This window comes from Capra hircus, chromosome 3, assembly GCF_001704415.2.
Source record: "Capra hircus breed San Clemente chromosome 3, ASM170441v1, whole genome shotgun sequence".
In the NCBI taxonomy this organism is placed as follows: Eukaryota; Metazoa; Chordata; class Mammalia; order Artiodactyla; family Bovidae; genus Capra; species Capra hircus.
The window spans coordinates 119,276,320-119,303,620 of NC_030810.1; the positions used below are offsets into that span (position 1 = coordinate 119,276,320).

At 41.7% G+C, this 27,301-nt stretch overlaps 1 protein-coding gene across 1 annotated transcript in view; it reads right to left on the reverse strand.

The window, feature by feature from the left end:
- Window positions 1-20,230, reverse strand: part of ADCY10 (adenylate cyclase 10, soluble) — a 95,533-nt gene extending 75,303 nt beyond the window's left edge. The window contains exons 1-10 of the mRNA XM_018046606.1: window positions 20,052-20,230; window positions 19,258-19,362; window positions 16,150-16,188; window positions 15,802-15,945; window positions 13,562-13,767; window positions 11,788-11,884; window positions 7,546-7,634; window positions 4,893-5,084; window positions 1,969-2,087; window positions 642-718 (exon numbers count right to left, since the gene is read on the reverse strand). Coding sequence (XP_017902095.1) covers window positions 642-718; window positions 1,969-2,087; window positions 4,893-5,084; window positions 7,546-7,634; window positions 11,788-11,884; window positions 13,562-13,767; window positions 15,802-15,945; window positions 16,150-16,188; window positions 19,258-19,362; window positions 20,052-20,202 — 1,219 coding nt within the window. The 5' untranslated portion in view covers window positions 20,203-20,230. The remainder of the gene's footprint in view (window positions 1-641; window positions 719-1,968; window positions 2,088-4,892; window positions 5,085-7,545; window positions 7,635-11,787; window positions 11,885-13,561; window positions 13,768-15,801; window positions 15,946-16,149; window positions 16,189-19,257; window positions 19,363-20,051) is intronic.

Genomic DNA, 27,301 nt, shown 5'->3' on the forward strand with positions numbered 1-27,301 from the left:
TAAACAGGAAAGAGCAGTGAAATCTTGAGATAACACCTACTTACTTTTGAGATTACTGCCATTTTTCAGTAATGCCAATATTCATAATTTTAAGAATCAGTCCTCATCTATCCCAGGAATTAAAAGGAGTAATCGTTTAATGTTAATAGGAAATCAACATAAAGGCCCATCATTCCCTGAGCTTATGGCCTCCCATTTGTGTGTGCGTGCTTAGTCACTCAGTTGTGTCCAACTCTTTTGTGACCCCATGAATTGTAACCTACCAGGCTCCTCTGTCCATGAGGATTCTCCAGGCAAGAATATTGGAGTGGGTTGCCATGCCCTCCTCCAGGGGATCTTCCCAACCTAGGGATCGAACCCAGGTTTCCTTCATTGCAGGTGGATTCTTTACGATCTGAGCCACCAGGGAAGCATGGCCTACCACGGTTCCCCTCTAAAGACTGCATATTTCTTATACTCAATCATAGACCCAGAAATACACATTTTTTACTCATTGAGCTGTCCAGGGACCAACCGGAAGACTGTAAACCTTTGAGCACAAGGTCCACGTCTGGCTAATTTTTGTCCTTTCTCCCACCCAGTTCAGTGGCAAGGCACAATGCCTGCTGAAAGAAAGACCTACATAAGCTAGTTCAGCACACCTGTATACTCGTGCCTCACAGAGTGTCCAACGATTCCACAGAAGACAATCCCGCTGGTCACGCCAATGGAAACAGTGCTGGCTCCGGGGAGAAAGAGAAAGAGAGTTGTGGGGAAAGAGATAAAGACAATGAACACACAGAAGGCAGGGAGGGTGGGGACAGGGTGAAGAATGGGGTGGGGGCGGGGTAGGAAAGAGTTTTCAAAAAAGAACACTCTTCCCTTTGTAGTTAGGTTAGGGCCATTGTACATGGCCTGGAGGGAAAAAGGAAGGGCAGTTTGAGACAGAGAACTAAGTTCTTAGAAGTGAGAACTCAGTTCACTTTTCTGCTACTTTTAAGTATTCATCTGAGCTAATTTCCTGGAAAATAATCTCATCACCCCAATGGACTTTCAATGTAGAATGATTGTAGTTGTTAAAAAAAAAATTAACTATCTTTTGTGGTTGCTAGAAAGAACTAAGTCATTTTTTCGAAAGGAAATGACTGGGTGGCATCAAAAGCTAACTTTTCTAATGCATGAAGATGGTTGCATATACAGATGACTAGAGGCTGAGAAGATGGAATATTCAGGGCAAAGGGTGGTACCTGTTGGAGTAGACCAGAGTGGGCCACAAGTCAGGATTATTGGGGTATACAGGGGGAGCCTGAGGGCACTGGGCTCTTGGACAGCCAGGGTCAAAAATCTTAACATCATCTTAATAATTTTACTTAGTGGATCATCTTGAGACCAGATCAATATATAAATTTCCAATCCTAGTATTTACTTTGGTGGTGGTGGTGGTTTAGTCACTAAGTCATGTCCGACTCTTGCAACCCCATGGACTGTAGCCTGCCAGGCTCCTCTACCCAGGGGATTCTTCAGGCAAGAATACTGGAGTGGGTTGCCATTTCCTTCTCCAGGGGATCTTCCCAATCCAGGAGTCAAACCTGGGTCTCCTGCATTGCAGGCAGACTCTTTACCGACTGAGCTATGAGGAAGCCCTAGTACTTACTTTATCTCCTAGTTATTAAAAATCATCTCAGGTCTCCAACATAGTTTGGAATATGACCTCTCCCAGGAAGCAAGTCAGAAGTATAGAGAGACAACCCAGTTAGACCCTCTGTGGTACACTTGAATTTGTTAGGAGTATCCTGTCTCTACCTGGCCTTGACTATCCCCTCGTTTGACTGCATCAGGGCTGGGTTTGCTCACCCTACCTGTACATTCAATAAATAATGAATGTAGACAGAAAGACAGTCTCCCACCTTCCTCTTCCCTGACCCTTGTCCTGTCTCCCCATATCCTACAACAGAGTCAGGAATCAGATGGAATCAGGTCAATACTTACCGGATTTTGTGGACCTGAGAGCAGAAGTCAAATATATCCACAGCGCTCTCCAAGGCATGAGTGACTTCATCAGGTGCCTTTTCCCCAGGAAAACCAAAGACACAGAGAAAAGAGCAGCCCTGTGAGGGAGAGAGGCAGCAAACACAACCGGTGGACAGATAGTTTTAAGCTGGACCATTTAGATCACCCAGTGGAGGATGGGCAGCAATTTTCACTCTCTGAAACAAATTTCATCAAATATATACCTATTTCAATGTCTTCCCTGGTAGCTCAGATGGTAAAGTGTCTGCCTACAATGCGGGAGACCTGGGTTCAGTCCCTGGGTCGGGAAGATCCCCTGGAGAAGGAAATGGCAACCCACTCCAGTACTCTTGCCTGGAAAATCCCATGGACAGAGGAGCCTGGTAGGCTACAGTCCATGGGGTTGCAGAGAGTCGGACATGACTGAGCGACTTCACTTTCACTTTCACACATTATATAACTTCTCCTGCCTCATCAACAGTAAGGTTAGAACCTGAGAGTGTACCCTCCTGTCTACTCTCTACTGTAGCCAAGGTCTTAGGTTGCAAAGTCCTAAGTTTAAGTCCAAAAGCAGCACAGAGCAAAAGGTACCAGTTCTGGGATCAGAAAATATGTGTTCTCATGCCACTTCCCAAGTGTGGAAGCTTGGACAAGTCAATCACACTCTATGAACTTCAGTTTATCAATCTAAATACAGGTAAAGCTTAGACTTGCTGAGGTTGGTTATGTTACTGAAAAATTAGTATGTTATATTTACATATATACACAGGCACCTCATTAACTCTAAAGTTCTTTTCAGATATTGTTATTATTCATTTTTCTTGAGGATAAAGGCTTAAGCTGGGAGTATTTTTTCTTGGCAAAAAGTTAACTCTTTCAAAGAGACAGTAAACTCTGAAGTTTGGCACTTTCACTATTAGTCCCTTAAAAAATGACTTCAGATGCTGTTTTCTGTAAGAAAATAGTGCATAGTGAATAAAAGTCAATGGGGTAAAAACTTGAGTCTATGTACGTTATATCCTGATAAAATGCAAAAGAACAGTAAAATGCCTCAGTTTCTTCAACCCTCTCCAAAAAGAATCTGACCAAGTACATGCTTAGTCACTAAGTCATGTCTGATTCTTTGCCTGCCAGGCTCCTCTGTCCACAAGATTTTCCAGGCTAGAATACTGGAGTGAGTTGCCATTTCCTCTTCTAGGGGGGATCAAACCTGCGTCTCCTGTATCTCCTGCTTTAGCAGGCAGACTCTTTACCACTGAGCCACCTGGGAAGCCCAGCTGACTAAGTGTGCTCAGTTGCACACTCGTGTCTGACCCTTTGTGACCCCATGGTCTGTAGCCCACCAGGATCCTCAGTCCATGGAATTTTCTAGGCAAGAATACTAAAGTGGGTTGCCATTTCCTTCTCCAATCTAAGAGTCAGATTCTAATTGGCACTAGGTTCTGTTGTGACATTGGTGGGACAGGGGGTTGGGGGGCATAGCCCTGAATCCAGGTCTGTGAACAGACTAGAGGGTAGCCCCTTTGGGGCACTGGTGGGTTTGCTTTGCCTGGAAACTCTGCCTGGTGGCTTGGCAAGATCTCATGCTGCAGTGAGACCAGCAGCCCTCATCTGCTGAGTGCTGCCTTGAACTAAGCATCACAACAGGTGCTTCACACATATATTTTTTTAAAACTTTCAACAATCATTTTAGGCAAATGCTATCCTCATTTAAATAATGTCCCTATTTTTATACAAAATAAATAGGAACAAACTAAGTCTCAGAGAAGTTCAATGACTTGCTAAGGACACACAGCTAGGAACTGTGGGAGCCAGGAACTGTCTCTCCAGGAATTGTCTGGAGTATCTGCAAGACACTAAAAACTGTTCTCTTGGGTCTATGTTCTTTTCTGATGATACTCATGAATGAATATGGAAGAAAGTATCAGACTACACTGGACTGGAGGTCTCCGTTGCCTCAGAACTCCCACAGAACAGAGTATTTTTTGTACAAAAATTAATTATTTCTGCCTGGCTCTGTGACGACCTGTGAGAGTTTCTCACCTCTGCAGCCCAGCCCTAGCTTTCCGTCGCGACCAATGCTCACTGTGTTTTTTTAATTAGTGAGTGAATGAGTGTGGAGCAGTAATTAAGTGGTCTGCTCTTACAATACAAAAACACCTGAGATGGTGAAATCAATTCTCATGAGCACTACTATGATAATTTATCACATCATTTTTCTCTGAACAGATAAAGAGCAGGTTGAAAACACTGAGCGCTAAAGGTGACACCCCCACCCCGTCTCAATTAAGGAACTGAAAGGGGAACTGGAAGTGTACATAAGGCAGATGGAGATTATAGGAAATTTCAGCTTCTAGGGTATGATGGTTACTAGAAGACTGACCTAAAAATCTCTGGGAGACTTATTATACCCTGGATTCCAGATATGTGTACATATAGTGAAAGCTAGTTGAATACAGTGGTTAAGAGCACAGACCAAGAAGGCACAATACCTGGGTTTGAAATCCAGTCCGCCACTTAATCTTATTTTGTCTCACTATCCTTAGCTTTACCTAAACACCCTCATCTGTAAAATGGGGACAAGAACAACAATACCTATCACTTAGGGCAGGCATGTGAAGAAAGAAGCAATATATGTAAAAGTGCAGAGAACAATGCCTAGCACACATTGAGCGCCACATCTGCTGTTACTATGCTATAAATAAAGACTGATGGTTCTAGGTTAAATGTGTCTGTTCCCTCTCTTTCTCCCCTGTCCATGGACATAATGCTAATCTTAAATTATTGGTAGGTTTCCACATCTTTAGTGTGGGAAATTTACCTTATCAAACATGAAGACCTTGTTGATTTGGCCTAATTTACCTTATCAAACATGAAGACCTTGTGGATTTGGCCTAATTTACCTTATCAAACATGAAGACCTTGTTGATTTGGCCTTGGAAGACCCTCAGGACAGAATTAATGTGCACGCAGGCATCCTGAATAGCTGAGCCTATAACTTCCGCTTTATCTTGGTCCTTAAACATCAGGTTCACAAACATGACTGTCACTGGGCGAAGCTCAGACAAATAACCCCGAAGCTGTTTGTCGTCAATCTGTAATTCAGAGGGAAGCTTTCCTTAACATGCGTCCTTGGCAATGGATCTTTCCTTCCAATATCATCACCACCACACCCAAAATTATCACTGGGAGGGAACTAGCCTTTTGAGATTCTCTAGGGAAACTGCAGTTATCAAAGTTGGGAGGTAGAACACAGCAGAGCCAGCTTAAAGTCAAAAAGACGGAAATGGAATGGACTGTCAAAATCTCTTCCAATAGGAACTTACAAGCCTGCTCATTTTTGGCCAGCCACCACTCCCGTGCCCCAGCTGCTAGCTCCCTCAGCCAATATGAGCCATCACAATAAAAGAACTGCTGTTTCTTTCGGCTCTCCAACAATTCGGGAATAAGAATAGCATGCTGCATAATTCAACCTAATATTTTCATAGCAAGATACTTTTCAGAATATTTCCATATTCCATCCTCCTTTATCCTCAAGTGAAATAAAATTACATTATCCTCATTTTACTAACTGGATAACTGAGGGATGGAGAGATAAGAAAAGTTTCCAAGTCATATGGGAAAACAGTAGCAAACAAAATCCAACTCTATGGACTTCTATCTGTAGCACCCCCATGCCTCTCTTTGGTGTGGTATTTCATTCAGCTCCCATCTTCACTCTAAGTCTATCCAAAACAGGCACAAGGAAAAGAAAGGTGAGTCTTTCCCAAATTACCCCTGCCTATATCATCAGCTCTGAATTTTGTTAAATTTAAGCACATAAGAAAACAATGGGGGCGAAGCATTGCATTGTTTCTCCCCCAGACAACACAAAAGTGTCAGATTCTCCACTGACAATATGAAACACATCTTCTGCATGAAAAAGGAGATTGTGTATAGGGAATCTTGGCATCGTGCTTCCTATCTAGCTGAGGTTTCATGTACTTTTCATAAAAGATGATTTAATAATTTCTAACTAGGCAACATGATCATTTTCTTTGATTTTTCAAATGATTTAAGTAGTTAATATTAAATACATAATACTAAACATGTTAAAGAAATTAAATTATTCCGTCAGGCCATGTATGCTGAGTTTTGGTTTGAAAAATCCAACCACATCTTTGTTTGTTAAGTGCAAGGACAGACCTTGGTAAAGCTGTGAAGCGTTTGTCTTTTGCCTCCTTTCAGCTCCTGGCTATTGTTGCTTACTTAGTGCGTGTTTGTCATTCCTACTCACAATATTCACAGTGACTCACAGAACCTCTCTTATATCCCTTTCCTGTAGACCTTGCTCTCCACTAGTAGCAGCTGAAGAAGCATAACATTATCTCTTAGAGGGAGGGAGGGGAAGAGTGGGATGGCTCTCTTGAGCTTCAAAAATCTTAAAGAATCCAACAGTTGCAGGCACTAGAGGGAGTGTCTGGAAAATCCCATGGGCGGAGGAGCCTGGTGGGCTGCAGTCCCTGGAGTTGCTAAGAGTAGGACACCACTGAGTGACTTCACTTTCACTTTTCACTTTCATGCATTGGAGAAGGAAATGGCAGCCCACTCCAGTGTTCTTGCCTGGAGAATCCCAGGGACAGGGGAGCCTGGTGGGCTGCTGTCTATGGGGTCGCACAGAGGTGGACACGACTGAAGCCACTTAGCAGCAGCAGCAGCAGAGGGAGTGTTTCTCAATTGAATGAAAGGTACAGGGGGGCATTCTGGCAGCTCCTCAACCCACACTGTGAAGGCAGCTGCCCACAGATGAGGCTTGTCCCACAAATATTTCCTTTAGGACCTAACTGCATTTTGACAGGATTAAGAATTAAAATAGGCATTATATTAGAGAAGATGTATACAGCCTCTGAAAAAAATGCAGGGTTCAGAGACAACAGGGTTCAAATCCTAGCTACATTTCTTACTTTACAATCTCAGGAAAGTTCATGGTATCATTCTGTCTCTGTTTTCTCATATATAAGGGATAAGGACATCTGCTAAGGATTGTGAAGAATAAATACATGAAAGAGCAGAGTGTCTGGTATATGGTGAGTGCTGAGAAATAGTTATAATTTGAACAGTTAATGCATTTGAATGAACCTAGATCTAAGCAAATGAAAAGAGAAAACTCTTAGGCTGGAGGTACTTCTGAGAGTTCTAATTATCTGTATTAACTTTCAAAGCTTAAGATATAATTCAAGTGACAAGAGAAACAGTATCATTCACTTGCTATGTGACATGTAGAAAGGACACGCGACATGCTTTTTTTCTTGTGTTTGTGACATGTTCTTACACGCTTGAGACACTTTCAGTTTGCCCAGTTCTATGAGGCCTAGTTTACCCCTGTTGTCACAGTGTAATTATGAATGATGCCCCTTTTAATTCTTAAAAACATTCTGATTTGAACACACGGAGAATGTCAGTCCCACCTCTTTCTATTTCAAGGAAACATTTTACAAGCTGCGGATTTTCTTGATCTTAGCAGCTGTCCAAGATCTCTGACACTCTAAAAGTCAATAAATTAAATTATTAAAATACCTGCTTCAAGATGCTTTCCATCACATACTTTTGTAGGGACAACTCCAGGTCAGGATCAGACTCTAGCATGCAAGCAAGCCTCAGGAGGTCTAAGAGGGCAGGAGGAGCAGGATCAGAAAGGGAAGCTGGCTCTGTACTGTGGGAGAGAGGTGCCTCCCAGCCCCCATTCCCTTGGGCAGTGGTCTTCACCGTTCAGTCAGAAAACTCTGGGCTACTTCATGGCCAAATAGGGCCAAGGGAAAGCCAATGAGACGTTCTCAGAAGTTGAGGGTTTCCCAAAATTCAGTTGCGTGTAGCTCAAAACCCTGTTCTAAATGTCATCACACTTCAGAACTTAAGGAGACTTTCACCTCTATACTTGAGCTAAAAGTATTGTCATAGGTAATGGGAATAAACAGATGAGGGGATGATAATGGAGGACAATGCTGACAGAATGCAGGGGTTGATCGAGTTGAAAGAGCAGCATGAGTAAGATTTAGGCGACTGGCTTCTGATCCTAAGTTTGATACCAACTTGCTGTGTGACTCTGGACAAGTCACTTCACTGCCCTGGTTGACTCTTATTTCCTCATCCAGGAAAAAAGCACTAGGCTTTCATCATCTCTATGATTATTTTTACTATAATGGTTGATTGCTCCATACTCTACAAAATAGACTGTTAGGAGGTGGTAAGAATGAATTTGAAGAAATCAAAAAATAATGGAAAGAAATTATGATAGGTTTTCAGCAGGGAATCCAATAATGATAATAATGTGAAAAAGATGAAAAATAACGGTGGAGTCTGAAAAGGATACAAATTGGGGAGCAAATGTTTGTCTTGAATGTATTCAAAACCTAGTATATTTTAAATACTGTGCTAGGCACTGTGTGGGAATAAAAAGTTCTTAGGAAACTGAGTTTTTCCTGGAGGCACTTATGCACATTCACATTCTATAATATGTATAGAAAAGTTAAATACAAAAAAGACCAAATGGGCTAATAGATTATAAAGACCAGAGACATTCAGAGAAATCAGTGGTCTAGATAAACTGGTTTAATCAGAAAATGGTTAAAAGGAGAACTAGGAATTTTACTGAATCTTGAATAACTTGTGGCTTTTTACTAGAAGGATGCATGCCCAGCAGATGTAGATTAAAGTCAAGAATGAGCAGAATATGTTAAAGCATTGGTAAAGACTAAACTGGCATGAGCCCCATGTGAGTATTGGAGATTAATAAGAAATGATGCTGAGCAGACTGTGGAGAGAAGCAAAGAGCTCAGGAAGAGAGCAAGCATTGTAAAGGTCTAGACGGTTATGGCAACAAAGGTTGTTTGTTGTTCAGTTGCTCAGCTGTATGACTATTTGCAGTCCCATGGATTGCAGTATGCCAGGCTTCTCTGTCCTTCACCATCTCCTGCAGTTTGCTCAAACTCATGTCCATTGAATTGGTGCTGCCATCCAATCATCTTGTCCTCTATCACCCCCTTCTCCTGCCTGCAATCTTTTCCCAGTATCAGGGTTTTCACATCAGGTGGCAGGTTCAGCATCAGTCCTTTCAATGGATAGTCAGGGTTGATTTCCTTTACAATTGACTGGTTTGGTCTCCCTGTTATCCAAGGGACTCATGAAGTGAAGAGAAGTTGCTCAGTCGTGTCCGACTCTTTGCGACCCCATGGACTGTAGCCCACCAGGCTCCTCTGTCCATGGGATTTTCCAGGCATGAATACTAGAGGGGGTTGCCATTTCCTTCTCCAGGGGGTCTTCCTGACCCAGGGACCGAACCCAGGTCTCCCACATTGTAGGCAGACGCTTTACCGTCTAAGCTACCAGGGAAGAGACAAATAATAAGGAATTTGGTTGGTCTTTGCTTCTGATAGCAGAGTAACTTCTAAATCTTTGGAATTTCCCAGATAATGAAACTGTCTCTGTTATTCCTGGTGGGCCCTTTGGACCACACCTGAATTTATGCTAATGAGATGACTCAGGATAAGGGTCTATTGGCAAAGACCAAGCATGTGATAAGAGGGTTGTGGCTTTAAACTAGGTGTTAAGAGCCAACCTTCATGACATCTGATGAGGGAAAAGGGGCTGGAGATTTAGTTCAATTATAAGCCCAATAGGGCTTCCCTGGTGGTTCAGATGGTAAAGAATCTGTCTGCAACGCAGGAGACCCAAGTTCAGTCCCTGGGTCTGGAAGATCCCCCAGGGAAGGGAATGGCTACGCATTCCAGTATTCTTGCCTGGAGAATTAAATGGACAGAGAAACCTGTCAGGCAGTCCATGGGGTCGAAGAGAGACAGACAGGACTGAACATCTAATGCTCACTTTTCACTATGAGGCCAGTTTTTCATAGTACATGCCTACTTAATAAACCACCAATAAAATATATGAACCTTTGCTTCCCTGGCTGGTAAATACTTTGATGCGCAAGGAGCATGATGTGTCCTGACAATCAAGAAGCTTCATGTTTGGGACTCTCCCAGACCTCATCCTATGTGTTCAGAGACCAATACAATACTGGTCCTCATTTGTATTCTTCACAATAAAACCATAATTATAAGCATGTACTTTCCTGAGTTCTGTGAGTTATTATAGTTAATTATTGAACTTGAGAGCATTGTGAGAACCCTTGGATTTGTAGCCAGTTGGTCATAATTGCAGGTGACTTACTAATCTCAGAGCTTGTAGCTGGTGATAAGAGAAGTCTTATGAAAGACTCCACCTCTCTGTGCTAACTCCAGATAGTTAGCAACAGAATTGCACTGTATTGCAGAGCCCAAAATAAGTTATTGAAGGTATGATTAAGATCTAGGAGATGAGATGAGGTATAGTTCAAGGAGAGTATCAATAGATTTTCTCCATCCTTGGAGCTTTTGGGTTCTTGGCCTTTCCTGGTCTACAGTTCCCCTGAGCACCCCTCTCATCCCATTACCTACTGCAGTTTTGTAAAATTACAGTCTAAATTTGTGATGTTCAAAATATTAAAGACCTACACAAAAATGGTGACAAAGAGGAATGATTCAAAGATGTTTCTGAAGTTTCTAGTCTGGATAAAGGAACAGTTTCAGAGAAAGATAAGTAGCATAGAATTGAGACATTGTTGAAATAAATTTCTAGGCCCAAGATAAGCTGCTCCCTATCCAGCATGCCATGTCAGCAAACCAAGACTTAGATTAATTTTTGTGTCCCAGTAAATGCTCCACTTAACCACAAATGCAATAATCATAGTCAGGCAATCCCTAAATGCCTAGCCAACTCCCAGCCTTCTTCCCGCAAACAAGACTGACTATATGACCCCAGCCAATCCGATACTTTGTTTATCTCTTCCTTGTTCTTTGCCCTTCAGCCTTTCCTTGTTATTTACTCTTTACTTCTTGCCTTCCACACCATTTTGCAAGAGACTGTCTACTTCATGAAGTACTAAAGTTTGTTATCACCTAATTGTCCTGCATTCCTCATGCTAGCCCCAGCCCTTCTGGCAGTCATAGGGAAATCCAGCATAGATTAATGGTTCCACAAAATGTGGGTAGAGAAGACCAGACAGGCCAGGACAGATTCCTGGAATCATCAACATTCAAGGAATAGAAAGGGAACTGAAAATGGGTAGTTGGAGGGGTAAAAGCAAAACTAGGAAATAATATTCTTGAACTCAAGGAACGAGGAGAAGATAATACCTAGAAAAGAGAGTGATCTAAAGCCAGTCACCTAGTTATGAGGCCTGAAGAGAGGTCAGCTGGTTTGGTAAGTTGATGGCTATTAACACCTTGACATAAATGGTCCCAGGAGACAGGGGGAAAAGTGAACAGAAGCTAGATGTCAGGGACTCGAGACTGACAAGTAGGTGAATATATGCTCTCCACCCTCACCTCAAGGTGCATGTAATCAATGCTTATTGAGTGAATAAATAAAAGAGAGGATAGAAGAAGAGGTAGAGACATACAGATTACCCTTGAGAAGTCTGGTGCTGAATGTTAGAAGGGAAAAGTAGGAGTCATAGGTGTTTTTTTCCTTTTATCATGGAGAAGACTTGCAAATGCTTGGAAGATGAGGGGAAGGAGTCTCTGCCAAGAGAGAGGCCAAGGACCGAAGGACGGCTTTACTTAGAACAGCTATTGTGGGGATGGAAGGAGGCCCCTTTGTTTGCTGCGGGACTGTGAGCTGAGCTGAAGAAACCAGGCACTTGTAATGGAGCCCTGGGCATTGGTGTAAGGCCCTACAGACCACTGGCAGAGGCAACGGCTCTTGAGTATAGAAGGTACTTACTTCTGTGGTCACCAGAAGGATAATAATCCATGAAAGCCATGCACTTGGTGAAAAATTCATCAAAGTTAAAAGAAGGGGGTGGTTTTAAGAAAATAACCTAAATTTAAAAAGAGAGAGAAAGGGAGAAGTTTTTGGTTATTCTGAGGGTTGCCTGGTCCTTTGAATATAATTTCTCAACAGAAAGGGCAGGGTTTTGAATGTCCCAGACATGATAATCAGACACTGGCATACTTAAACAGTGAAGAGCTTTAATTTGCATGTAATTACATTAAAAATATCTCTGATTAGTCATTAAGATCTCCATCTTCAGTATATACACAGCAGGCCATTCCAGGGAACAAACCTGTATACTCTTCTACTCTTATAACTTTCTTTTTTTTTTTTCTTATTACTTTACAACATTTTAATTGAAATAATACTTGGTTAAACTGCATACCATATACTTCTTACAAGTGTAAAAGGACAAAAGGTGCTGATGCCCCAAAAGGTATTAGGAACATCACCAGTAATAAAATTCGATTCAAGATCATGAACTCCAAGATATGATATATAGAGAATGGCACAACCTTATTTCCTTAATATTTTTGCCTCCAAAAACGGATAACTTTTAGTCTACTAATGAGAAATTATCAGGCAAAACAAAATCAAGGAACATACACCAAAATAACTGATTAATGTTAAGTGTCAAGGTCATAAAAAATAAGGAAAAACTGTTTTATAGATTGCAGGAGACTAAGTTAAAAATAACAGTGCAGTGTGAGATCATGGATAGAATCCTGGAAAATTCACTAACGACATTAGTGGGAAAACAGGTGAAATCCAAACAAGGCCTTTAATTAGTGAATAGTATACTTTACCAATGTCAGTTTTCAGGTTTTGACTATGGCACTCTGGTTATGAAGAATGTTAACATTTGTGGAAGCTGGCTAATGGATATATGGAAAAACGCTATTGTTTCTGAACTTTTCTGTGAGTCTAAATTTAAAAACTAGAAACAAATTTTAAAGATATAAGTAATGATCGAAGAAGATGGGGGAGCAGGAGCATTGCTATCAGCCAGCTAGGTCATGCAGCCATGATGTGTATTACTGGAAGAGTGAGTCGGGGAGGCTAGGAGGGGTGTAGACTGATGCATAGGGCATGGGGTGGGGTTCTCATCTTTGCCAGCAACTTCATGCATTCACCATCTTTTCTTTCCATCTGCCAAGCAGTCCTGTTCTGGTTCAATTAGCAGCAGAGCTCTCCTTCCTTTCTCTAATAGGCTATATCCCAGGGACAGTTCTGCTTACAGTCCAGCTTCAACTTAACTACAGTGTTTTCTGCTAGGCAGGGCTCAGGGAAAATTCTTTTCCCTCCATAGTCTTTGCTGTCCCTGCTCGCCTCCAGTTCTCATGCTCCGTGATCACTTGCCTTGAGTTAGGAGTGTTGAGGAGAGAACTTGAGGGCCAATGGCAGCCCCCCAAACTATTGTACAACCCTCTGCTCCCAGGGAATAGCCAGGAAATTTTTCATTAAACAAGGGCACTAGTCCCACCAAAGGCCTCCATACCCAAATTCCACATCCTTAGTTACCACAGAAAAGCCTGATCACTTCCTCTTGAACTCACCGGACTTGGTTCCTCCCAGAGGAGATGTCCTGGGCTAATGCTTTTTAATCTAACCCAGACTGACCCCATCCAAATCGCCAGCTTCATAGAACCAGTGGCTTTTCTGACAGGAGACCCCTGGCATGGACTGGCATAACTTAATAGGCAAGTAGCAGCATCACACCTACCTTAACTGCTCTCTGATCTGGAATCCTCTCAATTTCAATCATGCTCCTGTCACAGAGCTGCCAGCAGTTTGGGGATAGAATGACGTCATTCACCTGTGCCATGTTCTGTGCGAGGCGCACGTCATCTACGGCCTGACCAATCACCAGAAAGTAGTTTCGAGTTTCGTCTCCAAAGACCAACATGCTGATGTGGCCAGCAGCCAGTCCTGGCAGGAAGGCAAGCAAGGGTTTGCATGAGAAGTTTTGGCTTAGTCCCCAGCAGCATGGCTTCTTGGACATTCAGAATCTTGAGCATCTCAGAGAAAAGTCTAGTCTCTAAAATTTTGCATAGAAATCAATGAATGTCTCTTCTGGGCCCAGGCCTTCCCAGACGGCTTTGCTCCGGAATCTAGAAAGTTAGCTACTTATTTTCCACCTTTTTCTGACAATTAGCTCCCTAGATGGCCCTATCACTCCTCAAAGTTATTTTATTTTTTCTTCAATTTATTTATACTTCAAACTACTTCTTATTTATACCGAGGACAATTTTAATGACTTCTGTTTGGGAAAGATTTGCATTTTATCAGAGATGAGGTTCTAGTTAAAAAGTAACAGGGTGAAATTTCAGGCAACAGATAGGCAAGAAAAGGTTGGAAAAATGAGCAGGTATTTTGACTGTCAAGTGTTCCATCCCAAGAATGTGTCTTCTAGTTGTTTTTAAGTTGAGAGCTGAAGATTTTGGTACCAAAACAACAGAAGACAGAATGTTTTAAAATATGATGTGTGAAAAATGTATGTGTAAATGAGCTGTGATACACAGTTCTTTCAAATTACCATAATTAACATAATCAAAGGTTGTTTTTTATCTTATGCTCTCTGATGTGCTACTTTGTCAAGACTGAATCCCCCTGATATATACATATACAGGGGGTCTGTTTTCCCGCTGAAGTACATGGATGCCTAGGCTGGTTAAAAGATACTGGTACTTCTTTAATAGCCATTAAGTATGCACCTGAAGGGTCCCCATCATTTTTCAAGAAGAATAATACATCAAAACTCTCTAGGTAATAAGTTCGAAAGAAATATTTAGTATTAGAACAAATTTGATTTTTTTTTTTAACAGAAGATTTAAAAATCTTGGAAAATTTGAATAACCTAAAGCAGGGGTCCTCAACCTCTAGGATCTAAAGCCTGATGATCTGAGGTGGAGCTGAGATAATAATAATAGAAATAAAGTGCACAATAAATGTAAAGCGATTGAATCATTCCGAAATCACTGTCCCCCCACGCCAGTCCGTGGAAAAATTGTCTTTCGCAAAACCAGTCCCTGGTGCTAAAAATTTTGGGACTGCTGACCTAAAGAAAGCTGAGAGCAGTTAATTGGATAACCCCTGATCCATCTTATCACCTCTGATGTTCAAGAATTCTAAAGTTTACAGTTAGGTAGACATGAATACCAATAGCACCAGTTGTAACTCATCATTCATACCTATCAGAATTTCATTTCCCACCTGTGAAATAGATCCCACACTGCCAATATATACCTCAGGACTGTGGTAAAGCAGAAATGACACTGTGTAATGTCTGCAATACAATATGGAAATACAGGTGATCGTTATTGTATGTGTGAATTTAAGAAGCCCTCTATTAAGTGGAGCTGTGTTGCAGGCTGACACAGCTGTGTTTTAAGCTTTTCTTGCACATGATTCTTATGAAGTAAAGGAGGACTAGTCCTAATACATTGTTGAATCTATATAATCACAAGCTGCTCCCTACTGTGCTTAATAATAAGCATTGTTGGCAGCAGCAAGACCTAATAATAATAACAGCAATAGTAATGATAAAGAGTATTTTGTGGAGTGGTTGTGCCAGGTACTATTCTAACCATTCAATTTTACTTTTTATAAGAGTTATGAGGTGGATATTAGGAGTTCTCTTAACTGGTAAATGAGGAAACCAAAATTCACCTTCTGGTTAGTCAAAGTTCATGACCTGATGGTGGGCCTGAGTCATGATGTTCCACTGTTTTCTCTTTAGAGGGGAGATTCCTCAGGAGATAGGACCCATACTCAAACTGCTATAGCATCTCTTCTTTCTCAAAAGCTCACATGTATGTCTCTCTCTCTCTATATGTATATATAGAGAGAGATCCTTAATTCCTAGATCAGGGATCAAACCAGTCCTCCCTGCATTGAGAGTACAGTGTCTTAACTACTGGACTGCTAAGAAAGTGTCTTAACTACTGGACAGCCAGAGCTTACCTATCTTGACTCGGATATCCAGGCCTTCTTCAGACTCCTGGGTCTCAAACAATCCATGAATCTCCAGACTACATTTAATTACCACTGTGATGATGTTTTTCAGCTGCTTCCGCTCCACCTTCCACAGGGCTAGCAGTGCATCACCTTGAAAAGACAGACACAGTGGGGGCTCCTAGCCTGCCCTGGGGTTCCACTCTGTTTTGTATGAAATCCATACTGAAACTTATTCTTCAAACATTCCTCTACCCAGTCTGCTACCTGCTGCTCTCTCTGAGATGTCTCCTTTGTCAGAGTACAGGAACCTTGGCACTCCTTTCTTACCCCTGCCATCTCAGAAAGCCCCCATACCTGCAAATTTTAAGATGTCTCCTCCAAAGATCAATACTTCTGAGGGAAAAAAAGAAAATAAGATGAAATTAAACTCTGTGTTTTTTTTCTCTTAATTTATGAAAGTTTCATGTGTACAGCATAACTTTGATTTCTTAAAGCCAATAAAAAGAATCTACCCTTCAACAGTGGGGCAGAAATTAGGTCAAGAGAAGAGCGATTCAGAGATAGGTTTATACTAAAGATGTCTTCTCAGACAAGGCATTTAAACCCAAGGCTCAGACAAGAATGAGAAAAGGGAACTGGATTATGTACCTGCTCTGTTTCTGTGAATGGAAAGTAGAAGTTAGGATTTCTCATGAGGCCTGAGGACAGCTACCCTACTCCCATGATAATGAAATGTTCTTTATTGATCTGTGTATGTTATGAGTCAGGGCTTGAGTGAGTGTGGGTGAGTGCATGAATGACAGGACAGAAAAAACCACAGCTACGGTCAACTTGAATTTTACTACCAACTTGCATTTTGTTTATTTAGGCTTTATGACATATACTGATATTTCTCCTCTTATTTTTGCAACATTGAAAATGTGCTAAATGCAATGCAAAGAGGAACTAGAAAACTGTAGATTTCTGCTTTTAATGAGGATTAAGTGTCATGGCATCTGGTCCCATCACTTCATGGCAAATAGATGGGGAAACAGTGGAAACAGTGTCAGACTTTTTATTTTGGGGGGCTCCAAAATCACTGCAGATGGTGATTGCAACCATGAAATTAAAAGACGCTTACTCCTTGGAAGAAAAGTTATGAGCAACCTAGATAGCATATTCAAAAGCAGAGACATTACTTTGCCAACAAAGATCTGTCTAGTCAAGGCTATGGTTTTTCCTGTGGTCATGTATGGATGTGAGAGTTGGACTGTGAAGAAAGCTGAGAGCCAAAGAATTGATGCTTTTGAACTGTGGTGTTGGAGAAGACTCTCGAGAGTCCCTTGGACTGCAAGGAGAGCCAACCAGTCCATTCTGAAGGAGATAAGTTCTGGGTGTTCATTGGAAGGACTGATGCTAAAGCTGAAACTCCAATACTTTGGCCATCTCAGGTGAAGAGTTGACTCATTGGAAAAGACCCTGATGCTGGGAGGGACTGGGGGCAGGAGGAGAAAGGGACGACCAAGGATGAGATGGCTGGATGGCATCACGGACTCGATGGACGTGAATCTGAGTGAGCTCTGGGAGATGGTGATGGACAGGGAGGCCTGGCGTGCTGCGATTCATGGGGTCGCAAAGAGTCTGACACGACTGAGCGACTGAACTGAACTGAAGTGCTGTCTGCTGCTGTTGTTCAGTCGCTCAGTCGTGCCCTGCTCCTCACGACCCCATGGGCGGCAGCACACCAGGTCTGCCTGTCCCTCACAGGGACGCTGTGACTTGTCTGGTGTTGTCTAGTGGGTGATATTAAGGTGTTACTAGGAAACTCAGACCTTGATAATAGACTAGACCTAGGACTTACCTTAAAAGGATAAATCCTTTTCTTCATGAATAGTTCAAATTAATAATGCAAACAAGTTGGTAGGCAGAGGTTGAAAAGGAGACCACACTTTTCAGTCATCAGTGAGTACTTCAGAACCCATTATTAGGACATAAATTACTGGCACGTGGATTATAAATCATTCATCTATTCATACAATGAAATTAAAAGATGCTTGCTCCTTGGAAGAAAAGCTATGACAAACCTAGATAGCATATTAAAAAGCAGAGACATCACTTCACCAACAAAGGATCATACAGTCAAAGCTATGGTTTTTCCAATAGTCACGTACCAATGTGAAAGTTGGACCATAAAGAAGGCTGAGTGTTGAAGAACTGATGCTTTCGAATTATGGTGCTGGAGCTGCTGCTGCTGCTAAGTCTCTTCAGTTGTGTCTGACTCTGTGTGACCCCATACAGGGCAGCCCACCAGGTTCTCCCGTCCCTGGGATTCTCCAGGCAAGAACACTGGAGTGGGTTGCCATTTCCTTCTCCAATGCATGAAAGTGAAAAGTGAAAGTGAAGTTTCTCAGTTGTGTCCTACTCTTAGCAACCCCATGGACTGCAGCCTACCAGGCTCCTCCGCCCATGGGATTTTCCAGGCAAGAGTACTGGAGTGGGGTGCCATTGCCTTCTCTGATGGTGCTGGAGAAGATTCTTCAAAGTCCTTTGGACTGCAAGGAGATCAAACTAGTCAATCGTAAAGAAAAATCAACCTTGAATATTCATTGGAGGGACTGATGCTGAAGCTGAAGCTCCAATACTTTGGCCACCCGATGCAAAGAGTTGACTCATTGGAAAAGATCCTAATGCTGGGAAAGATTGAAGGCAGGAGGAGAAGCAGGTAACAGAAGATGAGACAGTTGGATGGCAAGACCAGCTCAATGGACATGAGTGTGAGCAAATTCCAGGAGATAGTGAAGGACAGGAAAGCCTGATGTGGCGCAGTCCATGAGGTCACAAAGAGTCTGATACAACGCAGTGACTGCACAACAGCAACATTTATAACATCCTCCTAATGACTGTGTTTGAGTTATACTGATGCTAGCTTTTTGGAGTTATTGAACTTAACTAAAAGTATTACTACTACACTTCTTTTCAAAGTAATCTCTAATTTAGTCTTGTAATGGAGAAGGCAATGGCACCCCACTCCAGTACTCTTGCCAGGAAAACCCCTGGACGGAGGAGCCTGGAAGGCTGCAGTCCATGGGGTTGCTGAGGGTCAGACACGACTGAGCGACTTCACTTTCACTTTTCACTTTCATGCATTGGAGAAGGAAATGGCACCCCACTCCAGTGTTCTTGCCTGGAGAATCCCAGGGATGGGAGAGCCTGGTGGGCTGCTGTCTATGGGGTTGCACAGAGTTGGACACGACTAAAGTGACTTAGCAGTAGCAGTCTTGTAACTAACACAAAACTAATCCTGCAATCTGTGTTAGTGAGGTTTGATTACATTCCTTCACTTGTACTATATTATATTTCAAAAAAGACTGGTTTCATACACATTTCATGGAGACAATGAAGAGTACTAAGCAACAGTACTCTCTCAGGTTGTAACCACCAAATACAGAAAACAATGAATATGCTTAAGTCAGAAACACTTACTCTCCACTATTGCACTTATGTAGTGGTTGAGGATCTCCACCAGCTGCTCAGCCCCTCGGTCCATGTACATGGCTGTGCTGAACTTCTCAGTCATTGCAGTAAAACCTGTAACAATTGTGCAGCTCATTTCCTTGGGTGCTTGGAGGAACCAAACAGTGTCAGGAGAAGAGGACCACACTCACTAGCAATGGGCCTCAGCTTGTAAGAACTGGCATTGTTTCTTTTAAATGATTTTTGTGGCAGGCCAAGTGTCAGATAGTGGGTCTCCTCTATCTATATTTATTATCTTAGGGGTCAAGGAAAGGCACCAGATAACTCTTTCTTCCTAACTTCCCAACTTGAACAGGGGTGACTTCAGTTTTAACTAGGTATAGAACTTCCATTTCATGGTAATGAAAACACATAAAATTCAATGACTTCTGAAGAGATGGTCAATTTCCTCTTAAGCTGTAAATAACATTGGAGAGATCATTTCCAGAGGTCAGTTTTGCCTGCGATTGTGTAGGGCTTGGAGGCTGAGTCTGAAGTTGGGACAGGGACACTGGAGCCTGAAGTACCAGGCCCAGGACTTAGGCATCTTAAAGATTTGCCCATCACTGGACATGCCATGCAAAGGAAGATGAGAGGGAGCCAGGTCCACAAGCCAGGTCATCCCTCCTGTCTTCTCAGTGGGAATACTTGCAATAACAGCACAAAAACTCTGAAACAGCACCCGTACTCTGCAGTCAAGCACTGTGTGTGATTTTGATGCAAACCTATTGTTCACCCACATTAAACATCCCTTTTGTGCTTGCCTGAAATATCAACAAACATCAAGACGCCATCAAAATTATCCACAGAAGGTCTCTCTGGAGAGAAATCTCCATAGACAATGAGGTCTGGTAGATGAGCTGCTATTTTGACGATGGCCCGGTCCTGTGATTCAAGTTCTCTTCGAGTGTTCATGTTCAAGGCAAATATTCAGGATTGTATGATCACCACGAACAGTCCAGAATGGACCTTCTAGAAAACAAAGCTGAGATTGGAGGCAGTCTGACTTATATTCATTCACTCACTTTCCTATTTCTTTTTCTGCATCTGCTCTAACCTGCAAAACGCTCATTTAAGCGGTTGATGTGATAATGGCTGAGTTGTTGACCATCATTTGCATGAAAAGGTGAGCCCTCAGGGTGCAAGCGCTGAGGCAGAGGGACCAGAGGCACTAGGGCTTTGGTCCAGGCCCTTCCCTTTCTGTCCTTATGTTCCCTCTTTCATTCCCCCTTCCCTTTTGGTCTCTTATTTTTTCTCTTTTTTGAAAACTAAAAAAGAAAGCATAAACATGAGTTTATGTGTGTGAATATTTATAGAAAAGTGAAAGTGAAAGTCTCTCAGTCATGTCCGGCTCTTTGTGACACCGTTGTCTATACAGTCCCTGGAATTCTCCAGGCCAGAATACTGGAGTGAGCAGCCATTCGTTCCCTTCTCCAGGGGATCTTCCCAACCCAGGGATCGAACCCAAGTCTCCCTCATTGCAGCCGGATTCTTTACCAGCTGAGTCACCAGGGAATCCCAATTGATAGAAAGGGAAATAGCAAAGTGGAGGGTCATATACAAACAAGAGATGAAGTATTTTAAGGTATAGATATAAAGAAATAGAGAAAAAGAATTAAAAGGGGTGTGTGTATGTATAAGACTTTAAACCGTAAATGGAAGGAAACGTGGAAATGTTGATTTGTTACCTAGTTAGTTCTTAGGATTCCCTAAGGCATTTCTTTGACTGCTGGGGTTAATGAAATGCTCACACCTGAATGTGGTGAAAATCATGCTGAACCACCCTGAAATAACATAGCCAATATTTTCAGAGCAATTCAAGTTCCTGGAATAAATGATACAGATAATGAGGGAGTTTAAAAAAAAAAAGGAGGGACTGATAACTCACCAACATGAAGGAAGTTGTTAGTAATTTCAACCAGACGTAAGTCATGTTGAGGTACATAAGAGTATTAGAAAAATTGAGACAGTTTACATATATCTTTTTTACATATAGCATTTTTTTAAAGTCAAGAAAAACATTAGTGTATTGGCATATTTTACAAAAAAACCCTTAAAAGGGACAGAAACCTTTAAAAATAGGTGCTAAATATTAGGTATTAGATAATCTTTAAAAGGAAAAACTTGGTAAGTACAAATGTTAAGAAATGAACAAAAGGTAGAAGTATATAACTAAGTTTTTTTTTTTTTAAGGAGTATCACTGCATATGCTAGGAACAGTCAATAGATAATAAATACATCAGATAAATATTTTCAGATAGTAAATTTGATAAGTGCTATATGAACTTATAAGAAGGGTATGAGAATGACCAGAATGAGCTGAGACTTAGGAAGATGTTGAAGTTAAGAAAACCTAGAGGGGCTTTTAGGCTTTATTGACAGAAAGGCGATTAATAAAGGAAGAATAAGGACAAAGCTTAACTTGATGTACTACACAACACTTCTTTGTTTCTGTCTTCTCCATTATGGAGAATTGAAAATATAACAAATATTGACAAGAAAGAATTGAAGTCCAAGATAAGAAAACAGTGTTAAAGTACCGAGTCATTTAAATTCAAGCAGCCATCCCTAGGGCTTCTCTGGTGGTTCAGCAGAAAAGAATCTGCCTGCAAGGTAGGAGACTCAGGTTCAACCCCTGGGTTAGGAAGATCCCCCAGGGAAGGAAATGGCAACCCACTCCAGTATTCTTGCCTGGGCAATCCCATGGACAGAGGAGCCTGGTGGGCTACAGTCCATGGGGTCGAAAGAGCTGGACACGAGTTAGTGACTAAACCACCATCACAGCCACAGCCATCCCCAGATAACCCATATCCACTGAAATACATGGAAAGAATTGACAGATGTAATTTCAGTAATCTCAAAAAATAATGGAAAGGCCTTTCCTGGTGGCTCAGTGAGGGCTTCCCTGATGGCCCAATGGTAAAGAATCCACCTGCCAATGCAAGAGACAGGTGTGATCCCTAGGCTGGAAGGGTCCACATGCTGACGAGCAGCTAAGCCCGTATGTTAATGCTACAATTACTGAGCCAGTGCTCTAGTGCCCAGGAGCTGCAACCTCTGAGCCCACATGCCGCAGCTGCTGAAGACTGCACGCCCTAGAGCCCTTGCAACAAGAGAAGCCACTGCAATGAGAAGCCTGCCCGCTGCAGCTGGAGAGCAGCCCTCGTTTGCTGCAGCTGGAAAAGCCCATGCAGCGACAAGGACACAGAATGGCCAAAAATTTAAAAATAAAATAAAATTATTTTTAAAAAATGGAGAATGTGAGAAGGGCTGGAAAATTAGAGGCTGGTACATTTTCTTCTGAACTTCAAAAGATGAGACTACGTGTGGATTCCAGAAAAAACAGTTTGGTAAACATGGCACTATCAGTCAATACAAGCTAGTTTTGCTTCATCAATGGAAAACCCCAAAATCTCAGTGGCTGGAAATAACAATGGCACATGTCTTACTCATGCCACATATCCACTGTGGGCTTCCCAGGTGGTAAAGAATTTGCCTGCAATGCAGGAGACAAGGGTTCAATCCCCAGGTTGGGAAGATTCCCTGAAGAAGGAAATGGGAAACTATTCCAGTGTTCTTGCCTCAGAAATCCCATGGACAGAGGAGCCTGGTGGCCTACAGTCCACGGGGTCGCAAAGAGTTGGAAAGACTTAGTGACTAAACCACCACCCCATGTCCTTTATAGGTAGGCTGACGCCCTACTCTATTGTTGTCTTCATTCTGGGACCCAGGCTGGGACATTTCAGTTTCCCAGACACAGTGGCAACAGAGGATTCCACTGTAGACTCCTTAAAGTGTCCTCCCAGGAGTGACTTCACTTCCACTGAAGTGATATTGGTTGGCCAAAGCAGGAAGGTGCGATCCTACTGTGTGTGCAGTGGGAGAGAGAGCTGGAATATTTGTGAGTTGCCATATTCAGTAATAGGGTTTCCCCAGGGACTCGGTGGTAAAGAATTTGCCTGCAATGCAGGAGTTGCAGGAGACTCCGGTTCTATGCCTGGGTCAGGAAGATCCATGGAGGAGGAAATGGCAATCCACTCAAGTATTCTTGCCAGAAAAGTCCCACGGATAGAGGAGTCTGGCAGGCTACAGTCCAGAGGGCTGCAAGGAGTCATACAGAGCTGAGCACAGAGCACGCTGCATAATACATGAGCACTTGCATCAGTAAGAGGTGATGAAAAGGAATTAAAATGGACTCAGAGCTGAGAACAAACTGGCCTTATTTCCTTTTTTTGATTTATTAAACTTTTAAATCAAGAGAATGCTGTCTACAAAGCATATCTTGGATTTAACAAGGCGTTTGGCCAAGTTTCTCACATCTTTGTGGGTAACATACTAAATTATAGGAGAGATGAAAATGTCCCTAGCAGGATAACGGTTAGACCTAAATGATATTGATTTGTGTTCTAGTGTCCACTCAGATGGAGCCTCCACAAGTGTGCTAGAGGACTCAGATAAAGATACAGTTGGAAGGAAAGCTAATATATTGAATGATAGAATCTTAAAATATCTTAATTGACTGAAATAACAATGAAATTTCAGAAGAATGAATGCAAATAAGTACTGTGCTTAAAATTTTAACAATATCAAACCCATAAGCATGTAGCGTAAAAGACTAGATTTACTGCAAATTCAATGCTGTCTTTCAAAAAACTTATTGAAGTATATAACATGTACAGAAAAGGCAAAATTTCTAAGTGGATAGCTTGATGAATTATAAAGTTAACCAATCCATGTTCTCTACTCATATCAAGAAAGAACAGGTGGACTTCCCTGGTGGTCCAGTGGTTAAGAATCTGCCGGCCAAAGCAAGGTACATGGATTTGATCCCTTGTCCAGGCAGATTTCACATGCTCTGGGCAGCTAAGCCCATGTACCCACAACTACTGAGTCTGAGCTCTAGGCCCCGTGAGCGGCAGCTCCTGAGCCCGTGTGCCCTGAGCCCGTGCTCCACAATGAGAGAAGCCACAGCGATGAGAAGCCCGCGCACCCCAAGTAGAGGAAGCCCACATGCAGCAATGACGACCCAGTGCAATCGAAAACTAACTGATTATAAAAAGTGAAGCACTTATTATACGCTTTGTGTAAAAAAAAAAAAGAACCGTCACTACAGAAACCAGTTTCCTGCTATCTCCCATTCACTCCCCCTACACCTCCCCAAAGTTAGTCTATCTCCTGATTTCGAATATCATAAAGTTTTACCTTATTTTTAACTTTGTGTAAGTGGAATATTATATATACTTTCTTATTTTTTCTCAAATGGTTGTGATATTTATCCATGTTGTTGTGTGTAGTAGTAATCATTTATTTTCAGTGCTGTATGTATCATTTGGTTATACACAAATTATTTATCCCTTCTGCTATTGACCTATGGGTTGTTTTTCCAGTTTGAGGCTATTAGGAATAATGCTGCTAAGAGCATTCTTTTTGTAAAAAAGAATTTATTTATTGTTGTTTTTGGCCATGCCACATGGCATTTGGGATTAGTTCCTCGACCAAGGATTGAACCCATGACCCCTGCACTGGAAGCTCAGAATCTTAATCACTGGACAGCAAGGGAAGTGCTTAAGAGCATTCTTGTACATGTGTTTTGGAGAACACATATACGCATTTCACTTGGGCATATACCTAAAGTGGAATTGCTGAGTTAGTCTATACCCCCCAAGCAAAATGTGAGAGGTCTGTATCCCAGTTAACATTTGCTATTGTCAGTATTTTAAAATTTTGGACTTCTTGGTAGGTGAGTGGTGATATCTGTGGGTTTGTTTCCCTGAAGGTACTAGAGAAATTAAGCATGGACATTTTGGATGCCATGCAAATCTTAAGGTAGTAAGCAGTGTTCAAATTTGACTCAGAGTATTGGGTTTAGTTCTACTCACTTCATTTGAAGTTCACCTACTATGAAATCTGAGGAATGATGGGAGACATTGGAAACACTGTCAGGAGATGACACTTGCATAAAAATGGTCATTGCCTTTGGATGTTTAAACTGAACTGTGAAAGGTTTGGAGTAACCAGGAGATATATGGGCAAAGTCTAATTAGACCCCTGAATTTAACAAAAGAATTCCCCTACTTTCTCCCTCAGGTAGAGATTGGATTTGGTTAAACAAGGATAAAGTGCATGGGAGGGTTGATGAAGGAAAGGAAGTTTGGTATTCTTTTTCCTCAGTGGAGGGAGCTAGTTTATCAGAGAATAGGTAGCCATTAGTAGCATGATTTCTGTAGGAATGGAGGCTCTGAAGAGGCTTCCGTAGAGGTGCTGAGCAGTCATGAGCAGAATAGGACTGAACCGCACCGAGCAGGGTGTAGCTCCTACCCCATTCATTGACTGTCTCAACTTTGCTTTCTTTGGCTGTCACTTGTAAGAATGTCAGTTTTCATAAGTAACAATATAGGACATCCAGTTAAATTTGAATTTTAAAGAGACAGTGAATAATTTTTTTAGTATAAATAAATCAGATTGCTTGCTACTACCAGCCTCGTCAATCTTGGCAATACCACACCCTCTTCATATGTACAGTACAGACTGTTTTGCTTTAAACTCTAAAACTAAAATGGGTTAGATTTATTTTTTGCTTTGAAAGGATCAAGTAGGGTCAGTGGCTAGCGATCCCTGGGAGGCAAATTGAACATTGTACCGGGTTAGTCTTAGTATTGGAATATTGGAGTGAGAGACTGTATGTCTGCAAGGTTGTAGAGGTGATTCTTGTCTTTAGTGGAAAGATGAATTATATTTTTTAAATTGTAGTATTTACAATGTTTCAGATGTGTATTGTTTTAAATAAGATGATTTGAAGATCTGGACAGATTTTTCTAAGTTTATGATTATCAGGTAAGGAAAGTAAGTGCATTTGGAGATCGAGATGACAAATATAGAAGGGAACTAGAATAACAAAATTATCTCTTAATGGACTGAAGAGGCAAAGACATCTAAAATCAATACCTGAGCTTTTCTGCTTTAGAAGACTTACTTTTTCTGCTTTAAGTTCTGCAACATCAGAAAATGGTTACTGTTACGGCAATTTTTTTTTTTTCCCCCAGCCCTGCCACATGGCCTGTGAGATCTTGGTTCCCTGGCCAGGGATTGAACCCATGCCCCCTGAAGTGAAAGCATTGAATTTTAACCACTGGACCACCAGGGAAGTCCCTATTAAGGCCTTTTTATATGAAGTATTTTACATGGGTTACCTCATTTAATCCTCAAAACAGCGCTGTGAAGTAGGCTTCATCCCCATTTTATAAATATAGAAAGAGCAGTCCAGATGAATTTGCCTTAGGTCACCCAGCTGGAAAGCAAGCCCAGGTTTGTGGAATTTCAAAGTCCCTATTCGTTCTAGTATACCATGGTACATCCCATTTTATGACACTTTGGGGATGTTTACAACCTAGAAAAAATATTTAATTTTAGAGCACTTTCAATGTCTGCTGATGTACCCTCATCAATTATTTGTCCAGTTAAATCACGAGTAGAGCTTGAACAGAGTGTGGCCACTGAGAAAGCATGAAAGCATCTAGGAATGAGGACATCTGACAGAGTGAAAGAGCAAGGACTCGATGACATACCAAGACAGACTTTCCTGAATGAAGAAGAGTGTGTGTCCAATTTTAATTTGCTTAAAGAAAACTCAGCAATACCCTCAAAGGAAAATGAAGCTAAAGATCAATTATATTCATTACTGTTTCTCTAAATATCTAATAGATTTTAGTTTCCATCCCATTTTTCATCAATATGTAAAATCAGATTTTACATGAATCCAAAGGAGATACTCTGAACATAAAGGGATGTTATCTGTCAAGAAAGCTTGCCAGACCACTCTAGTCAAGGCAATTTTTCCTCTAAGCTATGAGGGCATTTAGTGTCTATAAATTTAAGTGCCTTATTATCTATTTTTAAAATCCTTGGTTATCTTTTGATCTGTTTATGTCTTCTCTGAATTGAAGCTTCTCTGTTTTAGAGATCACACTCTATGTATATGTGTGTTTCCTCCACAGCATCTTTCTAGAGCCCCTTC